A 24,761-nucleotide genomic window follows, 5' to 3' on the forward strand; every position below is an offset into this window, starting at 1 on the left:
ATAAAATCAAGTGTAAGAAAGGGAAGACATAAGATTCTCCTGATTAGGCTAGAGAGATGCCGTGGTAGTTCAAAAGCTGTTCTTGCAGAGGCCAGAGTTTGAGTCCCAGAACCACACCAGGAAGAACACAGCCCCTTGGAACTCTAGCTCCAGAAGTTCTTAGGATACCCTCTGGCCTTTGTGGGCACCTTCACTCACACATATATATAATGAAAATCTTTTTTGAAAACACAAGATCTTTGAAAAGATTATTTTGTAATTGACTCTCTCTGGTTAGTTTATCAAATTAATACATCTTCCTTGTATATAGGAATCAAGTATCATTTTGCTTTTCTGAAAACAGAGCTTAATTAAGAAACTCATAATTTTATTAGGGGGTCTCTGGATAAATTCCTTGCCTCTTATTCAAAGTGTTTCCTGAGAGTTTCTGAGATCTTGGTTTTCTTACCTTAGATTGTCATTTTATACCTCAGAAGGAGCCAAAATGAGTCTCTAAAGCAGGGTAGGTTGTGACCCCTTTGGGGAGGTGTTGAACGACCCTTACTTAGGGGTAATCTAAGACTATCTGAAAACACAGATATTACCATTCATAACAGTAGCAAAATTGCAGTTATGAAGTAACAACGAAAATAATTGTACAGTTGGGTGAATCACTACAACATGAAGAACTGTATTAAAAGGTTGCAGCATTAGGAAGGTTGAGAACCATAAAGAATAATTTGTATCAGCCAGGCAGTGGTGGCTCATATCTTTAATTCCAGCACTACAGGGATAGAGACAGATGTATTTTTGTGTGTTCGAGGTCAGCCTGGTCTCCAGAGCGAGTTCCGGGACAATCAAGGGCTGCATAGAGAAATCCCGATTCAAAAAAACAAACAGAAACAAGCAAACATGTATTTTATCTAGACCTGGCACATATTACAGAATTGTTTGGACTTTTTAGATAATTGTTTCGTAGGACCTAGAATTTGTGGGTTGTGTTAGAAGATAGCAAGATTGTCACGTCTGAAAGGAGAGCAAATTGCCCTGCGCTGGCTGGGCGTGAAAGTTGATTAACTCATGATCTTCTCTTTCTTCTTTTATTGATGTTGTTTGCTTGTTTGTTTTTGAGACAGAGTCTCCTCGCGTAGCCTAGGCAGACTTCAGCTTCCCAAATGCTGGAATTGTAGGCATGCACCACCACACCCAGCTCAGTAATGTTCTGTCCCTTGTAAAAGTAAAACCACAGGTGATGGCTGATAAGGACCTCGCAATGCCTTTACCACCAACACTGTTAGTGTTAGGCATTTTGGCTGGTCCTGCTTCTTCTGTTAGTGCTGCCTTGTGAAGTTTCTCTTTAGTGGAGGGGTAGAAGGTAGCTAGTTGTCTCCTGCCCCTGTGTCTTATACTGTAGCCTTGGACACAGTCCAGTGCTCTGCTGGCCCGCGGAGGCACGGGTCTGTGAAGGGTGTGTCTGAGCATTTGGTCTGAGGGCCAAATACTTCTCAGGGTAGCTAGTATTTCCACATGGCATAGGTCAAGACTAAAAATAGGAATCTAAAACCTCCTCCTGCCCTGGCTCAGCCAGGCGAGGACTCTGGAGGACATCTCCACTCTGCACTTCCGCTTGCTATGGTCAAGTTCATGTCCGTAGTACAGTCTTGCATTTGTTATGGAGGACGCTTTCTCAGGTCAGACACTCAAGGCTCCTGAGGCCCAGCTCATCACCAGGGAACTTCATCTATAGCTGAGCATTAGGGGCCAGCTGAGGGAAAAGTGGCACAGGGTTCTGGCAGGTTTAGTGTGTGTGATTCTGACTGTGGAGGCTCCTTTCTTCACGTAATCTGCATGTGCCTATTATTTTGAAACACGTGCCATGAGGACACCACAGCCTGTGCCTCAGTAGCTTCAGACTACAGTAAGAAGTAATATACATGCAAATAAGAGCGTGCCACTAAGTGATCCAGTACTGAGGCTAAAGACACAGTGGTTTCTGGGTGTTAGAAACTGATCTGTGAAAAGAGACAGACGGCTTCACTGAGGGTGTGGCACTTGGGTTAACTTTTCAACTGCTACACGCCATCTTCATAGACAGCCTGTGGGAAAGCATTCTTGGTAGAGTGAGGCAATCCAGGGAAACCTGAAATGATGACTTCTCTGAACACCCTCAGGGTGACTGGTGACTCTGGGTATCAAGTACAGAGACAGACCACCAGCAACCAATGAGAAAAAAAGCAACTACCGTGAAGATTAAAGATTGCAACTTGTGGGCAGTACAAAGTGTCTTTGTTCTTTGGGGGCTGCTCTGGCAACACATTGATAAGGAGCAGAGGATTTCTCACTGTTCCAGAGCTGGGAAGGTCAAGATTGAGGAGTTAACATCCAGCAAGGGGCTTGTTGCCCATGACTGAAAGTAGAAGGGCAAAGAGAGAGAGTAGCGGGCAGCTAAACTCATCTTCTCAGAAGCTTATTCTCTATAGCCTATCCCCTTGCAAACCACCCCTTCCACAGCCCATTCCCTCCACAAACCACCCCCTCCATAGCCCACTCCCTCCATAGCCCAGCCCCTCCACAGCTCACCCCCTCCACAGCCCACCCCCTCCACAGCCCCTCTCTCTATCTCAGCTTCCAGAGCATTCTCCTGCATCCTCACCACTTCTTTCAGGTTCCACCTCCCAGCACCATTGCATTGGGTCCAGAGTTCCCAGCACAGGAAGACAAGGATCACCTTTCAAACCATAACAGATAGACACTAAGCTTATTTGAAGATTAGAATCTTGAACAGCTCTGAGCATGCCCCCAGGAGAGCGTATGGCTTGCTCTTCTAACCCCAGTTGAAAACTACACCCCCAGGAGAGCGTATGGCTTGCTCTTCTAACCCCAGTTGAAAAATACAGTAGTATTTATTGAGCATCTACTATCATAGATTTCCTCTTCGAAAACCAATAGTGCGCCAGCTCTGTGATTTTAGATTGCAGTTCTTCCTACTCGGAACTGCACTCATGATACAATTTGGTTTAGCACCATTTCTTACTTCATCATAGGTTTTCATCCAGCTAGAGCGATCCACTAGAAAAGGAAGCATACTGTTTGAAAATATACCATATACATTTTTTTTCCTCAGTACTAAACATGATTGATTGGTTTTGACAGAATGGTTATACACCACTGCACATTGCTGCCAAGAAGAACCAGATGGACATAGCGACTTCTCTGCTGGAGTATGGTGCTGATGCGAATGCGGTTACCCGGCAAGGGATTGCTTCCGTTCATCTCGCAGCTCAGGAAGGGCATGTGGACATGGTATCGCTGCTCCTCAGTAGAAACGCGAATGTGAACCTGAGCAATAAGGTAACTTCCTTCTTGTTCTTCTGCAAAGCCTACAATCCAATAGAAATTAAATCCTTAGAAAAGTCTAACTAGTGATTGAAATTTGGGGATCAGGTAGAATAGGCAAGGTTGACAAGATGGCTCAGCAGCCAAAGGTATTTGTTGACAAGCTTGATGACCTGAGTTCTATCCCAGAACCCACACAGTGGAGGGGAGAACCAACTCACACAAGTTCATTAATAGAGCAAGAACATTACCATCGTGTAATGCTATACACCATATAATAATGATCATTGTCTTTTTGCTGACATTGACCCCATTGATCATGATTAAACTCCAGTGTGGTTTTGTTGTTAGAGTCTTTGAGGTTTAGTTGGGGTTACTCACATATGTTGGGGGAAGGCAATATGCTCACTTAGCTTTGCTTTAAAAATATCCCTACAAAAAAAGTGAATGAGAAGAGAGGGGGGCCCAGATACATCAAAAGTTACAGTCCTGAGCAATATCAAGTTTGTGATGAGCACCGCTGTCACTCTGGGGTACCCTGGAATTTTTTTTTATGGAGCCTGTGGTCAGCACTGCTGACATAGTGTTCATACAGAGTGGTTCATGTCTTTACTCCGTAGATTTTTTTCTTCTTAAGGGTCAAGGCTAACTCTATTTGAATTTACATGCCAAATCTCAAACCCAGCCACATGCATGCACTCACCCCCTCTGTGACTGACATCCCTGGAATCTCTTGCAGAACGGCCTCACCCCACTCCATCTGGCTGCTCAAGAAGACAGAGTGAATGTGGCTGAAGTCCTCGTCAACCAAGGGGCCCACGTGGATGCACAGACCAAGGTACATCTCCTTGACCACTCAGCAAGGAAGGAGCCCTACCAGGTGGCCCTGACATGATCGACCTCATTAGGAAAGCTGCAGCCATGGCAGAGACAGAAAAGTGCCCTGGTCTTGCCAGCCGTAGACAGCACTTCCATTCAAGGGTCGGTCTCTGGCCTGGCGTTTCAGACACTCTCATCTTTACTGGCCCAAGCTCTTCTTTAGCTGAGTGGTAATATTCTGTATTATTACCAGGAATCCTGTCATAAATCTGCTTCCGGGGCAGTGTGCAAATGTTGTAGGTTTTATAAGTGACTTTAAAAAAAAGAAAAAAAGGAAGGAAGAGAGAAAGGGAGAAGGAGAAAGAAAGAGAAAGAAAGAAAGAAAGAAAGAAAGAAAGAAAGAAAGAAAGAAAGGAAAGAAAGAAAGAAAGGAAAGAAAGAAAAACCTTGATGGCATCTAAAGTTTTTTTTTATTCTGTGTGATTAATGAAAGAATATTCGGTTGTTCCCTTCATGAATTGCTTACTATTTATGCAATTGACCTATGATTTCCCTTATTTTTATTTTCCTTCCTTTTGCTTTGGTAAAATACTGCTTTTGAAAAGAGATGAAATGCTGGCTAGTGTTGTACAGTGTGCCCGTTCGAGCACAGATAAGAAAACGGGTGTTCTGTGTGACTACAAAAGATACAATTTCATGCGTGTCTCTTTCTGCAGAACGTTTGAGACAGAGTCTCTCTGTGTAGCTCTGGCTGCCTGAAACTCACTGTGCAGACCAGGCTGGCCTCAGACTCACAGAGATCCACCTGCCTCTCCTTCCCAATGCTGGGATTAAAGGCGTGCACTGCTACCATTCTCCCTCAGCATGTGTCCGTTTATTATAGGGAAAGAATGCTGAGCTGGACGTGGTGGCTCATTCCTGTAATCTCAGCACTTGGTAAACTGAGGCAGGAGGGTTGCCATAAATTCAAGGGCAGCCTGCACTCTGTAGTGAGTTCCATGCTGAGTTTTCAAAAACATGAGTGCCTGTGATTGCCATGTTGCATTTCTAAACATTTCTGTACATAAATGGATTAGTTCTGAATAGGATCAAGGGGAGATCTGAGGCAAGAACCGCTCACTGACATATACACAGGGTTGGCAAACACACAGGCACAGACACACACACACATACACACACTCTAAACCCAGTGCCTTGAATGTGATAGGCAAGCACACTACCACAGAACTAGCCCCTTGAGTATTATCAAGTAGCTAGCAGTGACAATGTCAAAAGACGCCTCAACACCCAGCAAATTAGCAGTCTTTACCAGCAAGCTTTAGTCCTTGAATGGGGCAGAGGCTGCAGCTGTCAGTGGAGGTGTCCCAAAAGAAGACTGTGCTTGGTGCAAAGAAAAGCCCACGCCTGACACCTGGAGAGTCACTGACCTTAATGTAGAAGAGAAAGTGAGGGTTTTATTCTGTGAGTGAGTCATGCTGATATGCCCATGAGAGAGGGCCCATGGTGATATTAAGTAAAATCTTGAAGTACCACAGAAATGCCAGCCAGATCACCTGAGCCTGTCACCTCTTTACGTGCCACCTTCTTCTATGCATATGTTTGGGAGGGGTGTTCACATGTGGTGTGTGCCCACGTGTAGGCGTGCATGATTTCTTTACCCGAGGCCAGAGGAGAATGTTAGGATCTCTATTTGCCCCTGTTTTATCTTATTTTTGAGATGGGGTCTCTCCCTAAACCTGAAGCTTGCCGGTTCAGCTATGCTGACTGGCCAGCAAACTCACAGGATCCACCTTTCCCTGCCCCCAACACTGGGATGGCAAGCACAGGTGGCCATGCCTGGCTTCTGTCACTTCTTCTTACACAAATACATCTGTCCAGTTTAGCAAGTATGACCATCAGCTCCCTCTCGTTTCTCTCGTTCTCCTTCTTCAATCCCTTATTTGCCAAAGATTTAGACTATTTACTGAGCACCTGTGAGGTGCGGGAGATAACAGTGAACGCTATGCACCAAGCACATTCCAAAATTCCTTACCGCTCGCTAGGGAGAATTTCTCAAGTTGTGTGTCTCTAGGCATGTGCCGTATACAGTATTCTGTGTGTATGTTGCATATTTGTGTGTGTTCAGGTGAACTTGTATTTGTGAGTGTGTGTGTGTTTTATGGGGGTTGGTTTGGTTGGTTGGTTTTGGCTTTTCAAGACATGGTATCTCTGTGTAGCCCTGGCTGGAACTTGCCCTGTAGACCAGACTGGCCTCAAACTCAGAAATCTGCCTGCCTTTGCCTCCTGAGTACTGGGATGAAAGACCTGTGCCAGCACCACCCGGTTTGTATGTATGTTTGATATGCATTCTGCTATGAAACAAGTTCTCCTTTTTGCAATGCACCCATTTTATTGATGGAGGCATCTCCCATCTCCATGGTGCCATTACTTTTCAAATAATAATTTAAATTTTATGTATGCATATATATTTTCAAAGAGAAGAATAGTCAGGGGAGAAACAAAACAAAACGAGAAAGAGTGGACGGCCCCTGAGAGTCACTGGGTGTCAAGCTAAGGAAGGATTGGATGTTTTGTGTCAGTCATTGGTTTTCAAACTGTGGGGCTGCAGTGAAGGCCTGGGTAGTTTTTCTTTAACCAACACTGTGGTCCTCGACTTTCTTAATTCTGCGACCCTCTAATACAGTCCCTCAGGTTGTGGTGACCCCAACCATAGTATTATTTTTATTGCTACTTCATCACAGCAATTATGCTATGTTATGAATGGTAATGTAAATAGCTGTGTTTTCTGATGGTCTTAAGTAACCCCTGTGAAAGGGTAGCTTGACACCACCACCCACAAAGGGGCCGTGACCTACAGGTTGAGAACCTCTGACTAAGAGCAACTCTACCAAGATCAAGTTCATACTTAGGCAACAAGAGCTCACATCTTAACTTTTTCCACGCCTCTGCCTGCCCACAGTGGACCTTTTGCATTTTACTTCTTTGCAAGTTACTTGCTTACTTACTCCTTGCAAGTTCTCACTATGCAAACCTGGCTGTCCTGGAACTCACAGAGATTTGCCTATTGCTGCCTCTGAAGTCCTGGGATTAAAGAAATGTGCCTCTCCACCACCCCTGCCCTGGTGCCCCAAAGCTTGTCACCTCTCCATTTTGTTAGAGGACAGAGCGCTCAATCAACCCTAATCTAGTCTGATAATACAACACTCTCTGGTGATATCAACCAGTTAGAGTACACCTGTCTAGGGGGCTGATTGGTTCATCTTTCCTTCCTGTCCTGAACAGTATCTAGAGAGTAAAGAGCTGACGTAAGGGAAAGTTAAATGCCTATTTTTAGGTTCAATCAGATATATTAAGACTAACTCTGAAAAGGGCAATTTTTGTTATAGGGGAAAAAATCTAAAAAAAAAAAAAAAGTATTTTCCAAGTCAAAAGGAACGTTGAGTAATACTTTTACTTCCGTTTAGGATTACTTGTTACTAAAAGTGCACTTACAATGTTTCTTTTTTTATAAAATGTAATTACAGATGGGCTACACGCCACTCCATGTGGGCTGTCACTATGGAAACATCAAAATAGTCAATTTTCTGCTGCAGCATTCCGCAAAAGTTAATGCCAAAACAAAGGTGGGCGCCTCCCCATTCCTTTCCAGCCAAATCCTCGACTTTGTATTCAAGGAAGCAAGCGCGTGTCATTTCTCTGTTCTTTCTTCTGCAGAATGGATACACACCCTTGCACCAGGCAGCTCAGCAGGGCCACACGCATATCATCAACGTCTTGCTTCAGAACAACGCCTCCCCCAATGAACTCACTGTGGTAAGCTGTGGGCCCGCGCTGCAGGGCTGGAGGAGACAGAGGGGCTCTGGCGTCTTCTCGCATTTTGATAGCACACTGGCTGCTTCTCAGTGATACGTATAGAGCCTTCAGCAGGGTCCCATGCCGTGGACTCTTCAAACAGCAGTGGTAGGCCAGGGTTTCATGCTCTAAAAATACTCGCTTCCTTGCCACTTATAGAAGCACATGTAAAAGAAAAAATTATATTTATGTCCCATTGACTGTTGACATGGAATCACACACATGAAGCTGCCTGGACCCTGAAGCATGGGTAGGAACAGGAGAGCTGGACTTTCACAAAGTATGTTAGTTATCTTTCCATCGCTATGGCGAAATACCTGAAGCAAGCGACTTAATAGAAGGAAAATCTTTCTTTGCCTGGCGGTTGCGCAGATGCCAATCCATGATCCCTGGACAACATGATCAGGTTGAGTCTGTAGTGCGATTGGACATTATGGCAGAGAGTGATTACCATGGCCACCAGGAAGCAAAGAGAGAAAGGAGGAGTCTGGTGTCCCAATACACCCTGTGAGGACATACCCGGGGTGGCCTAATTTCCCACCATTAGTCCCAATGTGCCAGTAGCACCAACATCTTCAAATACATGGCCTTTATGACATCTAGGATCCAAACTATAAAATTATGTCTCTAATGTAACTTTTCCATTTTTCTGTATATGACAGTTGTATTGGTGTGATGAGAGACACTGATCTTGCATTGGTTGCAGGCTGTAAGCAGAGTTTCTCTGTATCCCAACAGCCACTTCCATTTTATCTCTCAGAGACTTATTATTAATTATAAATGCTCATCCAATAGCCCAGGCTTATTACTAGCTAACTCCTACATTTTAATTAACCCATATTTCTTACCTACCCTCGGCCACGTGGAAGTACCTTCTTTCAACATGACACCTTCATCTTGCTTCTTTCTGCCTCTCGCAAGTCCTCAGATTCCACCCTTCTTCTTCCTAGTCTCCTCAGTCTGGTTCTCCTGCCTATCCTCATCCTGTCTGACTATTGGCCAATCATCTTTTTTATTAAACCAATCACAGTGACAGATATTCACACAGTGTAAAGGAATATTCCATGGCAGGCTGAGTAACTTTGTCCACATTTTCCCATTTCCAGAATGGGAACACAGCCCTGGCCATCGCCCGGCGCCTCGGCTACATCTCAGTGGTTGACACACTGAAGGTTGTGACAGAAGAGACGATAACCACCACCGTGAGTAATGGATATAGAACTTTCTTACTCTGAAAGCCAAGTTCCCAGAGGGCAGTTTCTGTAGGCTTCTTTAGAACATTCTTTCTTCCTCCTTTCATAGACTAAGTTCCACATTTTAAAATAGCATCACCTTATTGTTGGCAGTCAATATAGCAAAACCTTTATTTCTGGTATGAACAAAGTTTGAAACACTAAAATAATATATCTTTTAAAGTTGCATGGCTATGGAACTGAAGAGATGGCTCAGTGCAGAGGACCTGCCTAGCATCTGTCTCAGGCAGTGGTCAACAGTAACTCCAGCTCCAGGGCTTCCAGTTCCCTCTTCTGGCCCCTCTGGGCACTGCACTCACATGCTCAGACACACAGATACATAAACACCTAAATAACTAGTAAAATATATCTTAGAAAAATAGTTAGGTAAGCAGATAAAGAGTTTTTGATTCCATATTATCCAAATAAATTTGTTTGTTTTTTAATTTTGGCATTGTAAAGACTTTGAGAACTTTATGTAAGCTCTTTAAAATATTTGTTATTTTTGCAAAAATAATGTTTACTTAAAGTTATGGGTAGATAAAAATTGACATTCTTATTTTTTTTTTTGAATACCTGTTGGGGTTTTCATAGGGAAACCAATATTTATCTTAAATTTTAGAGTAAATATTTACCAGATGACCCTATTACATTAGATACATTAAAAAAATTTTTATTACATTTCATTGTGTGTGTTGGGGGCACACACATGCCATGACATGTATGTGGAAGTCGGAGGATAACTTGTGGGAGTCTGTCCTCTCTTTCCACTCTGTCGGTTCTGGGGATTGAACTAGGGTCATCCCTCAGGCTTGGCAGCAAGTATCTTTCCACATTGAGTTATCTTCCCCAGCCCTTACCCCACACACAGAGACACACAAACAAACACAAAACCCTTCATAAATCACTTTAACCCTGTCTGATGTCTTTGACATAGATTTGGCTGCTTTGGGATTAAGAAAAGTTAGGACAGTGGAATTTGGGGTTATTATCATCCTTTCCTTTTTAACACCTCCCCATCTGAAGGGAGACATGGCTATGGTGCATAGCTTACTTTGCATGTGCAGTGCTTTATATAGAAAACCGTGGGCTAAGGCTGTCTGCAGCTACCTGTCGGCTGTGTTACTTGGCAGTTCACAGGCTTTCAGAACTATAAAATAAATCTGCTGAGTACAAGAGAGAAATTGTATGACTTACGAGGCAGAAAACGCTCAGTAACCAGGTTCTATTTTGATCGTTACCACAGAGTTTAGGACAAAAATTGCACTCATCAGTTCATACTTTTGAAATCTACAATCTGTTACTGAGTTCTTGTGGGTATTTTTGTTAGTGTGTGTTTTGTTTTGACTCGAGACAGTCATGCTATGTGGCCCGGTTGGCTCAAACTCACAGAGACTAGCTGTTCTGACCCCAGAGTAAAGGCGTGCACTTCCATGCCTGACTATCATTAAATTCTTAGAGAACATTTTCTAACCTTAATGTTCTGGATTTGCTGAACAGCTCTCCCTAGGAGAGGAAATAGGAGAGAAACAAGCTGTTTAACAGTAACCAAGTGCCATGATGCTACAGACATTTGAGTCATTATAGTAATACATCAGATTGCTGTCTCAGCATTAGAGGACAGTCCTTGTCTAGTAATTCAAAATACAAGTCATAATTGAATTTTTCACCCATTGGGCTATTTCACACTGTTTATGTAAAGTAAACATAAAAGCTTTGGGCTAGAGAGACTGCTCAGCTGTTGGACTCTCCAACTGCTCTTCTGGAAGACTGCTGTGCAGTTCCCAGAACCCACACTGGTGGCTCGCAATAGCTAGTGACTTTGGTTTAGGGGATGCAGTACTGTTTTCTGGCTCCCACAGCCACCTGTGTGCACACACATAGACACAGAGATGCATACATACAGGCACATAAGTAAAACATTTTTAAAAGGTGAAACACTAAAAGCGTTAAGGTGCCCTGGGGGCTGACTGTTAATCAGAGAAGCGCACAGGCAAGGCTGGGGTAGATTCTCAATACAGCACAGCAAACACCAGCCTAGAGTGGCATAAATGAGAAGGTCAAGAAGGACCAGGCTCCAGCCAGAGTCGACGGCGGTGGCACTTCATGTGTGCGTCATCACTAAACTAGGGTGGAGGCTGGAAGGTTATGCACGCTAAAGGCAAGGGCCAGACTGCCCTAGGAAGAGAATATGGCCTCCCCGAATACTGTAGGTGCTCACGGTGTCCAGCAAAGAAGCCAGTTCTAAGAATTATTCCACCTTCTGGCGCTTGAGACTGTTGCAAACTCAGACACCACCTTTCTGCCCTACTGTCATAATTCCCTTAGATGGGAACTGTGTGCTTTTGGGTTGGTATCTGTAATCTTAAAATAATTAGCACAGCTCAGCCCTGACCACGCTCACTGTCTTGGTCTAGCAAGTTACCAGGACCTCAGCAGCCACCGTTTCTAGTAAGAGGCTCTTCCACATAGAGACAGTGTCTGATGTGGCCATCCTGAGAAAGGAAGTTAGTAAATGCTTTCATGGTCACAGCGGGCGTGAGGAACCAAATGCCGAGCTTCAGGAGAACGATTCTTCCTTTAATGGCATTAAAGGTGTATTTCACTTGATTACATTCTTAAAGTACTCAATTTCTCCAGCCCCAATCAGAAAAATCTAACACCCGGCTGTCAGTGGCTAGCACCGTTCTCTGCAGAAAGGAGCCAGGGCTCCTGGGAGAAATAGTTAGACATAGGACTGGAGAAGGATTGCTCCGAAGTTAGTGTCCTCACTTTGCTTTCGTTGCTATGGTAAAAGGCCGACCAGAAGCAGCTTTGGGAGCAGGGCCAGTTAGCTAAACTTACGGGTTAGTCTATGGATGGGCTACAGTCTACCATTGAGAAAAGCCAAGACCGGGAGTTCCAGCAGGAACCTGGAGGCAGGAACCTGAAACACAGGCACTGAGAAACACAGCCTACTGGCTTGCTCCCCCTGGCTTGCTCAGGTACCATTTTTACACAACCCAGGACCAGCAGCCAGGAGTGGTACCATCTGCAGTGGGCTGGGCCCTTCCACATCGATCATTGATCAAGAGTTTCCTACACACATATGTACCTACAGGCCCTTCTAATAGACGTAATCCTTCTGAGGGTCCCTCTTTCCAGGTAACTCTAGTTTATGTCAAGTTGGAAAAAAAAAACTAACCTGCACATCAAGGAAGTGCACTGTCCTCACTACTAAAGCTAAACAAAATATGTGAATACAATGATAGGGGCGGTCACACACAAATCAATAGGAGGAGTTCACGATGACCAAGGCTGGAACCCTTTATCCAAAACATTATAAATAAAACAATATTCGAGCACAGTCCAAAGCATAAAGCAAATATAAGTGAATTCATATCGGTGAAAGTGAGCAGCTGAAAGTGTAGGGAAAAATGTGCAGGTACCTGAGGGAAAAGAATTACAAAGAGTACAGGACATTCCAGGCATTGTCGGAATACTGGTCTCGAGGCCTTATCCAGCCCTGAGAAATGTGGGTGGAAAATATCCCCTGGCAAAGGAGTCCAGATAACTTATGAAAATCCCTCACTCTCAGGGAAGCATTAAACATGATTACCTACAGCCTAAAGGTGGGCTGAATGTAGTGGTCTCCTTCCAAAACACAAGCAAACAAGAACAGTCTACAGGCAAAGGAGAACAGAGGAAGTCTACAGAGGAGAACTCTGATAAACACTGCCTCAGCCAGATCAAAGGCCACATTTGATAGGGCTTGGGATGATGAAGGAGAAAGGGGAGCATCACCGCTGTCACCTCTGTTGCCATCCTTCTCTAGATTAACCACAAAAGAAAACAAACAAGCAAATGACACAAACACTTCTTTAAATAACTCACTGACACAGCTCAAGACTCTCAAGGTCCCTAGCACCAAAGAAAGTTGAGAATCTTTTTTTTTATTTTTTTTATTTATTTATTTATTTATTTTTTTATTTTTTTTTTTTTTTTGGTTTTTTGAGACAGGGTTTCTCTGTAGCTATGGACCCAGTCCTGGAACTAGTGCTTGTAAATCGGGCTGGCCTCAAATTCACAGAGATCTACCTGCCTCTGCCTCCTGAGTGCTGGGATTAAAGGCGTGCGCCACTACTGCCCAGCTGAAAGTTGAGAATCTTAACAGTCAAGGAAAACCCAGAGAGTCATTGCAGCTCCATCGAATACCTGCAATGTGGGTCCAAAATCAAGGAAATGCCAGTGTAGCACAAACTTTGAAGATGTATGAATATTGGTATGCTATAACTGTACTATACTAAAGATTTTATGGTGAGGGACTTGGTATGGGCATGTAGGGATTTTCTGCACAATATTAGAAACTATGCAACTAATTGAAAGTTTATTTTGTAGAAGTGATCAATTTCAGTATTAAATGTTTTGTTTCCACCTAACATTTGAGCATAGGAGTGTAATTTACCAAAAAATATCAATAAGAAACTGAATTGATAGCCTTCCTTAGTTTCAGCTTCTGGGTGCTTTTCATTTTTCATTTATTAAAGACTTATTTATTGATGTATTTTCTGTATATTAATGCTCTGTTAACAGTTGTTTGAGACAGGGTTTCTCAGTGTAATAGCCATGGCTGTCCTGGGATTCACTCTGTAGACCAGAGTAGCCTCAAACTCACAGAGATCCCCCTGCCTCTGCCTGCCAAGTGCTGGGATGAAAGGCGTGCGCCTCCACTACCCAGTTTAAGATTTATTTCCACTTTATGTATATAGGTGTTTTGCTTAAATGCCTATTTGTGTACTCCTTGTGTTCTGAAGCCAGAAGAGGCCTTCTGATCCCCTGGAACTGGAGTAACAGATTGTTACCAGCTGCCATTTGGGTGCTGTGAACCTAACTTAGTTCCTCTGCCAGAGCAATACATTCTCTTAATCACTGAGCCATCCCTCCAGCCCCCGCTTTCAGCTTTTTAGCTTACGTGATACTGCCATCGTCTTTTGAGTGGGCATGGATTAAAAAGTTGAAAGTTACCGAAAGAGGAAGCAAGAGCCAGGAAGGCACTCGCCCTGTAACTCAGTGTTCTTGATGAAGCTTTTCTGGAAGCTGATATGATCCTGCAAATGTGTTGCCTTCAAAATGTTTTTAATGCATGTAGTTATAAAATATGCATAACTTACATAATGTTAATAGTTTTCTGTATCCTATCCATGGAATGGACACGTAATTGGGAATACAAAGGAAGCAAGAGGCTTGGCACGAAGGATAATGACAAATTCCTTGCTGTTATTTTGGACTGTCTTCTTCGATGACCCTGAGTGGGATGTGATATTTGGTTCTGGCCTAGATGAGCACAGCGATGCTTTTTTTGCTTCCTCTGAAAAAGCCTTATTAGTGACCACGATCTCTGTTCTGTCTGTACCTGGAAGGTTTCCAAACCTTGTGCTGCTCTGAGGAGCATATCTGAGGACCCCCGTGCTGCTCAAGGGAGAGAGCATACTGTGTATAAAGCCTCCTAGGTTCTCTACCCCGAAGCCCCACAGGATAGAAATCAATTCAGAAAGACATAAGTAGTCTCCTTGGAATTGCTAAGTCCATTTGTACTGAAGCAGTTGCCTTTTGTTGTTGTTATTGTTTCTAGACCATCACTGAGAAACACAAAATGAACGTTCCAGAAACGATGAATGAAGTTCTCGATATGTCAGATGATGAAGGTACGTCAATGTCCTTGGGGTGGGGGAGTAAGGTTCGTCATGGTGATTGGGTATCTGTGGCTTCCAGAAGAAGGGCCTTGACCGATGTGTTTTGGGGAATGTTTACATGTTGTGTTTCGGAGTTGGGGATGAGGATTTTCATACGCTTCTGTTGTCGCTTCAATCATGCAGTTCGTAAAGCCAACGCCCCCGAAAAGCTCAGTGACGGGGAATATATCTCAGATGTTGAAGAAGGTATTTACCCCTCTATCCTGTGACGAGACTTAACTCCCAACTCAGCTTTCGTTCCTTAGTTCTCAACAGTAACACTCCCTCAAATTACTAATGTCTTGTGGAATTTTGAGAATTAATTTGGGGGCCATTTAAAGGCTCGCCTTCATCCTACCCTCTTCCAGACTCGATTTCTCAAGCCCATTTCCCACCTTTAAGTAGAAAAAAATGTCACTTATCAGGCATACTCTCTTGCTGTTGTTTCTGTCAAGCAGAAAACGGGTCGTTTTATTGCTTGTGTCTGGAATTTAAAATGGGGGCAACTTAACTGTTGATAGTTGTTGGGTTTTGCTTTTTCCTTTATTGGAAAAGGCGGCCTCACAGGGTCACAGGCCGAATGCCTGGTGTGCAGTGGACGCTGAGATCTCCAGTTAAATCAGCTTTAGACTTGGGACTAAGCTTGGAAAATCTACCCGAATAAAACCACTTCTAAACGATAGACTTTCAGTGGTGACTTGGTATATATTAAGGCTGTATTCCACGTGCTCAATAAAGCTTCTCGTTTTCTGCTTTACTTAAAAGATTGATCCTCTTGACCATGTCATTCACTTACATATATATGAGTGTGTATATGTGTATGTATATATATATATGTGTGTGTGTGCATATATACAAATATGTGCATATGACATGTTTGAAAGGTCTGTTGGAAAAATACCATCATATAAGTGAATAAATACTGTAAGGATGACAAATTTTGGAGCTTCGCTGGAATAATGAAATATTTACTGTATATTATATAAATAATTATATAAATAAATAATATACAGTAAGTATTATATTCGACTGTCCTGGAACTTTCTATGTAGACCAGGCTGGCCTTGGACTCAAAGAGATCAACCTGCCTCTGCCTCCCTAGTGCTGGGACTAAAGGCACGCACGACCAATGCCCTGACTTTTTTCTTCCCTTCAATCAATTTATCCTCCGAAACGTCTTTCTTCCTTACTGCCCCCAAGCCCCACCCGCTTACATAGAATCTTTTTTCTTTTGTGTCCAGCTTAGCAGAATTTTAATTCAAATTCACTGGGAGCACAAGCAGTGGGGAAATCTCTCTGATGCAAAGTGGCTGTAACTTTGTGACAGCCCACAGCTGCCTAGACAGACACACGGGGAAACTGGTGACCAGACGGCACACTTCCAGGAACTGCAGCCCTGAAGTTGTGCCAAGACTCTTGGTTCTCTATGATTACTGATATTCTCTATGATTATTAATAGTTTTTTAATAGACTTTTCCGCTGGTTGTGTGTCTGTCTCTTTTATCTCTTGCTGGACTTGGGTCACATCTTTCTGAGATGTCTTGTGACTCGCTGTCATTTGCTGTCACAGAGAATTCTCTTGTCACATTTCAGAGCAATTTCTCATGTACCCATGTGTTGTTTCTTTAAAGGGATGTGCTTCCCTGTGTGTACACAAACTAACAGGATTCAAAGTATGTTTTCCGAGCTAAATTAGCATGGGATACAATATGATAGTCATTGTCAGCAATGTCCCTGCTCTTTTAACAAAGTAGCCGAGGTTACCACCCAGATGAGAGGCCAGGTTTGAATGGACTGTAATAGTTCTGTCTACGTGGATTAGTTATCAGATAATTCCAAAACAAGAGAAAATGGAATCTTTAAACTTGAATTTAATTCACCTAATGAAGTAGAAATGACAATCATTTCCTTTATATTTGCAAACTAAAAATTCAGAGTGGCTTATAATTATCATTTGTACCTTTTGGTGAGTTCTTTGTTTTTTTTCCACTTTGGGTGTGTTCATGGGTTATCAGAGTCATGTGGCTTTAGATTTTATAATGTCATAGAATTAGATACCAGGAATGGGGGGAGGGGTTCTGGAGATCAGTCTAATTGAATACCCCTGTAGCTGGAATCTCTTTTGCTAGAACATTCTTTGCCCCAAAGCCTCAAATTGCCTGATCCAGTTTGAATAATCTTCTTTAAAAGTTCCCTCACCTCTCTTGACTTCCTTCTTACTTATAACTGGTGACTCTGATCCTGATCTGTTTGGGCCAGGATGATGAGGATTCGGGTCCCACTGATTATTTAGAAGAAAATCTACTCTCTCATGTCATAGCCCTTCAAGGGTTTGAAACATTTTAAAGATTATATTCATTGATTGTGTAGGGGGGTGGAATGTGACTGCACACATGACAGCGAGGATGTGCAGAGGTCAGAGGACCATTTGACCATCGGCTCTGTCCTTCCACATTGGAGGACCTGGGGGATCAAACTCCGCATCAGGTTAGGTAGCGGGTACCGTCAGTTCCTGAATCATCTCTTCGCTCCTTCAGGAACTTGAAAGTGTTCTCCTACTATCTCATCTCCATTTCCACTCAGGCTTATCTCAGTTCCTCCCCCCCTGCTCCCCCACTCAGAAGGATCTTTTTCCGTGTCTGTCTCCAGTCTTTCATGTCTGCCACGAATACAGGTGTCTAACATGGAGCACAAGGCTGGAGCTGTAATCTGATCAAGGCCGAGCCACATAGCAAGGCAAGTGATTGCTTTCTCCATGGAAGACACTGAGGACATGTTGTTGAGTCAGGCATGGTGGTGCACACCTTTAATCCCAGCGCTCAGGAGGCAGAGGCAGGTGGATCTCTGAGTTCAAGACCAGGCTGCTCTGCAGAGCTGAGTTCTAGAACCGCCAGGGCTACACAGAGAAACCCTGCCTTGAAAAAACAAAAGTAAATAAATAAATATTGCTGTTGGTGATAACCCCAAGTTTTCCTAACTTGAGCTCTGCCAATCACCATTTTCCCCATCAAGTGTATATTCTTCTCTGTTATGTGAAGTAACATTTCTGTATGACTAAAAATTATCCTAAAACCAATTGCTATGAAATTTTCATTTTAAAATAGCTCCTTCAACTTGAATGATAATTTTGACTTCTAACTCACTTGCCTGAGAGTCTCTCCAGTCCTTTAATTGTCTCTAAAGTTAGATTCGGGCCTGCAAGTTTGAGTGAGTTCTGGCTGTGGCTGTGGCAAGTGCTCATTTCCGTGAACCCAGAGGAGTTTGAATGAATCAGTGTACCAGAATTAGCAAGAGCCAGACATACGTGTGCTGTGGTATCAGGATGTGGAGGTAGGAGGACCCAGAGATAAAGCTGCAGAGTGAGCTCAGGCAGGCCTAGATTCCATGGCACCCTGTCTACATGAAGAAAGAGGGGAAGAGGGGAGGGAGGGAGGGAAGGTGGCAGAGGGGAGGGAGGAAATAACCATGACAGCCCAGTCTGGGCTGCTGAGAATTCTCAGCACCATCTATAAGCAACACAGCTTATCTCAAGAAAGAAAAGGGACAGTGTGTAGCGTGGGAGATAGTATACGCTCTAAATTAGGAAAGAATAACTATTGAGGGGTTCCTGCCAGGAAGTCTCTCCTTCCTTTCTTCACCATTTTCCTGCTTTGCTTCTCCCTTTTCTTTCTTTTGGTCTCCTTTGAGAAATTAATTAAAGGTAAGACATGTTTGTTTAATCCTCAGTTAAGAGAGAGAGAGAGAGAGAGAGAGAGAGAGAGAGAGAGAGAGAGAGAGAGAGAGAGAAGAAGGCAGGCAGTCTAGACAGTGCTGTCACTTACTGTCCCAGGAGGACAACGAAGCAAAGATACAGAGAACAAGGACCGAAGCATGAACAGAACCAGATGTAAACAGAAGCCAGAGAAGCCTTTTCTAGAATGGGGAGCCCCAGGGCGTGAGCTCGGCAGAGGGGAAAGGGACAGTCTCCTGCCGCCTACAACCCTCCCGGATATCCACTGCATACGTGTGCACAAATCATTAGCTTTATTCTATTGCTACCCAAATTCTTACATTTTACAAATGGGCCTGTAATTGACAAAGAAAGATATGAGGAGAGAAAGAGACCAGAGGAAGAGAAAAAAAGAAACAAGGAGGAAAAGGCAAAAGGAGATGGAAGAGAGAGGGAGAAAGAGGAGATGAGAGGAAGATGGGGGCAGGATAGGAGGAAGGAAAAAAGTTGACGTCAAGATCAAGGTCCAAGGTGGTTTTTGGTTTGGGTGTGGTTGGAGAGGTCAGAGGGGGTGGTGTGGGGGTGAATGGAACGGTGGGGGTGTGGGGAGGTGGAGCAGTCAGAGGGAGTGGTGTGGGGTGGGGGGGAAATATTCAGAGGGGTACACTAGTGATGTGGAGGGGATGGAGCCCCACAGTAATTCTGTCTCAGCTTGGACTTCAATTGTTAATTCCTATAATGTGTGTATTTTTATAAATTGGGAAACAAAGTGCACATGTTAGCTTGCAGAATCCTAGTGGGCTGGAGTCTAATGGCCTTTAAAGAACAATAGATGTCACACGATGGGAAATGGAGTCAAGCCATGGAAAACAGAAACCAGACAGCAGTGTGCAGAGGAACTGATCCAGGTCAGGCAGGCCACAGCCTTGTGAGGAAGGATGATCTAACCTCAAGTCGCCTACATTTTGAGTGAGCTAGCTGGGCGGTGGAGATGCACGCCTTTAATTCCAGCACTCAGCAGGCAGAGGCAGACCGAGGCCAGCCTGGTCTATAGAGAGAGTTCCAGGACAGCCAAGTTTACACAGAGAAACCCTGTCTTGGAAAAAAAAAATTGTTTTTGAATGAGCTATGAAATCTCTGCTGGAATTGAATACAGACAGAAAATACTGAAAGAAAAAAATAAAAATTAAGTTCGTATGTGGTAGAATTAGTTACCAACAAGAAATGAGATTTAGATACAATAAAGCTAATTCCAGTACTTAGGAAGCAGAGGCAGGTGAATCTTTGTGAATTCAAGTTTGAGGCCATTCTGGTCTACATAGACACACACCTTCACACACAGCACACACATACACACTGCCCACATGCACCTGTGGGAAAGGTTATGATATCACAAAGCAATAATGTTTTTTAAAAAAATCTCATGACAATAGAAACAGCCCTCCTTGAGACTGTCTCAGTACAAGGACTGTTCAGGTCAAGGTACATGGTTAAGAACAGGAAGTAGAGACCTATCCAATCCACCAGGAACTCACACCTGCCCTACTTCTGCATCCATGGTACCTGTCACGTCTGTCTTCTCCCCTCTATGGCCACGGTCCCAGTGGCCTCTCTCTTGTGGGATCCAGCAAGGGTCTCCTGTGCAGCCGTCGATTTGCATTCTTACCCCTTAGACTCAGCTGTCTGCCCAGCTTCTAGAGAAGTCCTTACAACTCTGCAGGTGCCTCATTTATTCCACTCCCCCATCTCCCCATAGGTGCATCATTTGTTCCACTCCCCACCCCACCATGCTCCTGTGCTTATAGTGAGCTTCGCCTTCGTTCCTGCTGTTGGATCATTGTAATTTGCTCACTAGCATGCTTGTGTAATACTCCACAAAGTACTTACAATCTCCACAATTAAGTTCTCTGCCCTCCTGTTGATGGCAATGTGGATTCTTTGCAGCTTGAAGCTATTGCAAAGGAGTTTTCTGTAAAGGTGTCTCTGTAGGTATATGCCATGGCAGAGTATAGACCTATGGCTACAACTGTGGGGTTGTAGGTTATACAAGGGCAACAGAAGCCACAAAAAAAAAAAAAACAAGACAAAACCAAAATTAATAGGTGACAATATGTTAGTATTGCAGAATTACATAGTGAGATAATAATAATGATGATGAAAAGGCAAGAAAATGCTGAACGTGGCAACACACATTTATATACCTGTATATATACTCAGAAGACAGAGGCAGGAGGGACCCTGAGTTCCTGGCCAGCCTGGGCTACATAGAAAAGCCCTGTCTCAAAATAAAAGCCAAAACAACAACAGAAAAAGAAAACAGCGAGGGAAGAGGATATTTTAAAGCAAATGGTCTCCATGACAAGGGAAAATGGGCTGAGACATGGTGAGGGGCAAGGGTGAGCATGGATGGCAGAGTGGAGAAGTTAATGATCTGTTTCTTCCCCTGGGTGGTTCTATTGTACGGCAGTGGGCTGGTGTGCACTTTGTGTCTTATGAACCCACCTGTAGAGTGCTGTACGTCATGGTAAAAGTAGCTGCTGCTTCCTCATAATACAAGCATAGCCCAAAAGATAATTCAGGTACAAACAGATAACACAGACATCCCTGCGTTCCCTGTGCTTAGATTCAGTCTCTAACCATGGTCTACAAAGGCCTCTCCCTACTTGCCCTCCATTGTGTTGTTTTTTCTGAACCCTTCTTGGTTCTTATAGCCGGATTATTATAAGTCATTTGTTTCTGGGGCACAGTAGAATCATTCTGTAAATGGTCGGTGAGAAAGATTTTCAGAGATCAGCTGTCTGGGTCCCATCCTATTTACCTCCCTCATACAAGCAGCCAGAAACTTAGCCGCTCACCCAGGCGTGGCTGAAAGTATTTATAGAAATAGGCAGGAGGCTAGATTTCACCCACAGCCTGTAATTTTCTAACGTGTGATTCATTTTGTTTATTTCATTCCAACTGGACAGCCTGCTCTACAGGAGTAGACCTGTGGCGGCCACCGTTGCCATCTGAAATCCCCATCACAGCTGCCCATGTTTGGGATTAGAGGCATCTCCTGCCTTCACTTCACATAGATTTGTCACAGCCCCTGCCCAGGTTCCAGGCAAGGAACATTTTGATTAAAAGCAACGCAAGTCTGGCTGATATCCAAAGCCTTCACACTCAAGCTATAATGTGGCTTTGGTGTGGTCATATAGCCGGAAACCCCTGAGTACATGGATCATTTAGGTTTTCAGTGCAAGGTTTAGGCTCAAATCTGCACGTAGTAAAATCTCTTTGAGTACCAGTTATTTACGTTGTCATGTTTAATTCTCTCAAAGTAACCTCAAGGTATAATTCTTATTACTATTATTCCCACAAGTTATATTTAGTCACAATTAGAGCCCGCACAGAAAGTGTTATGACTTCTAATTTATCCTTAGCATCCCACTCAGAAGGTGTATGGTATTTCCACAGCTTTGCACCATTCATAAAGCTGGCATTTGAATTGGGGTCTCTCAAACTGAGACTCCTTGCTCAGTGAGGCGTCATATAAGAGAAGATCATGGGGTTGGTAAGGAAATTCAAGAAATTACTAACAGCCTCTGAAGGACCTTGAAAAGCATGTCAAAGAATGGATTAAATTTGGACAAGCAGAGGTTGTAGGGGAGGTAGAAGGGGAAGAGAGGACACAGATATTCCGAGTCCCCAAATTACTTACAACTGTGCTAAGAGTCTGGCAGACAGAAGTGGCAGCTGGGAGGTTATGCCAGACAGTGGCCTAGATGAGGTCCTCAGGACAGGGCTCAGAAAGAAAGTCGATTCTCGAAAATTCTACACCTACTGCCTTAGAAGAGGAAGAAGAGTGCTAGGGTGTGGTCAGCAATAGAGGGAAGAATCTAGAAGGAGTGGATTCCAGTAGAAGTCCTTGGAGAAACTTCCTCTGGAAACACAAATCAGATGAGCCCACATAACGGGAAGCTCACTCCACAGCGACCACATGCACCTAGGATGTTGAGGAGCAAGACGGGGAGAATGGAGCACAGAGCTGTCGTGTAGCAGGGGAGAGCCACACAGGGTGGTCCTTCCTGTCAGATGAGTTAGAATGTGGTGCTCGAACCACCCATGCACTGGCTCATAGATAGCCCGAAGCTGCACGTGTGTGCACACGCCAGACAGTTCATTGTTGACCCAACTAAGCTGCAACTTTGGAGACTCTTCCTTCCTCCATTCTTCTTCTGTTAATGCTGTTCACCCGAGCATCCTGACCTAACGACGTGTGCAATAGCAGGGCCCATGCCGCCCACCCTTAGCCGATCCCGCTGTTAGCATCCTTACTGCAGAGACCTTGGACGGTGAACACAAGGAACAGCATGAATGAATGGGCCAGAAGGGGAGGGCAGAGGGGTGAGTGTCTGAGAGCGAGTGAGAGACCCCAGACAGTGATGCCGCTAATAGAGCATTCCGATTTCCCTGGGCCGGGCTTAGGTTAGAAAGAGAAGAGGTCCCACGTGATGTGGCCTTACATGTATACACCTTCGGGAAATATGCTAGAAACAAATCCACAGATGAGTGCTTTTCACCTGGTGTAGTGGTGACAGTTTAGGGACAAGAAGAGATCACAATTAGTCACACAGTGGGCAGTTTGTGGGCAATATGCTTGGAACTCCCTTCCTAAGTGAAGAGTTCCAACACTTTCCACACGGTCGTTATGCATCTAGATAATGAAGAACTGAGAGGAAAGAGGGCTGGAGCAGGTTTGACGCAGAAGGAATGGCTAAGAAAGAATACACAAATGGGACAGGACCACTTAAAGAGGACCTGCGTTTGATACCCACAAGTCATATTAAAAAAAAAAAAAAAACTGGACATGATGGTGTTATTCTGGAAATCACACTGTATAGTCAGGGACAAGGTAGATCCTTAGGGCTTGCTGGCCAGTCGATCTAGCCAAATCAGTAAGTTTGGAACCAAGGAGAGACCTTCACCCAAAAAGGAACCAAAAAGTGGACGGCCTCTGTGGAATGATATTGACGCCCGCCGCCTGGGTTACATACATGCACACCTTTACACATACAGGCATTTGTACTCAGGCACGAGCCGAGCTAGTTGGCATGATGCCGCTACATGAAGCTTAGCTACCAGCAGCCAGCCTTCCAGTCCTGACTTGGCCGAGTGAGTTTGTAGCTGGCAGCTAGTTCACTGTCCGGTCATCTTTACGAATGGCATAAGTTTGACATAGTGGGAAGGAGGAAGTGACCTTACACTCTCTTCTGTCTCTATGCCATCTTCAGCTTAGGCATTTATGCCCCTGAGTCAGCGTGACATCTAGTCCTAACGGAGGTAACCAAGGGAAATTACATCCAGGTTCAGCATTGAAGCCATGAGAAAATGACGGCATCTGACTCAACTTTCTCTTTCGACCTCTCTGTAAGAGAGGCACTGAATCCTTTCTTCCCTTCTGGGATGGGTTTGTTTATTAACCCCAGCAAGATCACGGGGACATTCTCACGGCTCCACCTGGACAGCTTCCAGCGCTGAGTCATGTGTGTGCTGACTTTAGACACTCTATAGCCTGGCTTTGGGAGCAGTGAACTGCTGTGTGGGTTTTTAAAAAAGAAACACATCCCAGCCACAAAGAAAGAAATCTTACAAGCAAAGAATTGGGTTGACTTTGTGTGCTTTAAAAAAGAAAATTAGTCACCTGAACAGAATCATTTGTTCCATGAGGTAATGGCAATTTATTGTTTCAGAGGGGTGTGAACTTGGCCAGCCAGACCCCATTCTTCCTCTTTGGCCTCCTGCAAAGCCAGAATCTTAAGGCAAGGTCTAGGGAGAAGGAAAGTGCAATGGGTGTTTTCCCTCCCAGGGCCCATGCATCCCTGATGCTGGCACAGTTCTTCAGACTTCTTAAATCACCTGTTAAGCCCACTACTCGTTCCGCCGGTAATTGTCCCCTGTTTTAAGATAGACAGTGAAAAGGTACTGTATTCCACTGCTTAGTTTATGCTTTCATGGCCAGTGATGGAGGTCATATGTGCAAGGAGAGTCCGTACCTTTTGCTCATCTGTAGGAGAGGGGACAGGTGGAGAAACAGCGAGAGACAGAGACACTCAGGCTCCCCACCTTCAGCTTCTAGCTGTG

At 44.1% G+C, this 24,761-nt stretch overlaps 1 protein-coding gene across 10 annotated transcripts in view; it reads left to right on the forward strand.

Annotated features, from left to right (window-relative positions):
• Ank3 (ankyrin 3) overlaps positions 1–24,761 on the forward strand; it is a 445,234-nt gene that overhangs the window by 315,240 nt on the left and 105,233 nt on the right. For 6 of the 10 annotated variants that reach the window (XM_057751281.1, XM_057751278.1, XM_057751277.1 and 3 more), the window contains 7 exons: positions 3,133–3,330; positions 4,055–4,153; positions 7,659–7,757; positions 7,849–7,947; positions 9,093–9,188; positions 14,830–14,902; positions 15,074–15,136. In XM_057751281.1, the coding sequence (XP_057607264.1) occupies positions 3,133–3,330; positions 4,055–4,153; positions 7,659–7,757; positions 7,849–7,947; positions 9,093–9,188; positions 14,830–14,902; positions 15,074–15,136 (727 nt within the window). The remainder of the gene's footprint in view (positions 1–3,132; positions 3,331–4,054; positions 4,154–7,658; positions 7,758–7,848; positions 7,948–9,092; positions 9,189–14,829; positions 14,903–15,073; positions 15,137–24,761) is intronic. The other 4 variants (XM_057751283.1, XM_057751286.1, XM_057751282.1 and 1 more) reach the window with 1 other exon arrangement.

The sequence above is a fragment of the Chionomys nivalis genome, chromosome 19 (assembly GCF_950005125.1).
Source record: "Chionomys nivalis chromosome 19, mChiNiv1.1, whole genome shotgun sequence".
In the NCBI taxonomy this organism is placed as follows: domain Eukaryota; kingdom Metazoa; phylum Chordata; class Mammalia; order Rodentia; family Cricetidae; genus Chionomys; species Chionomys nivalis.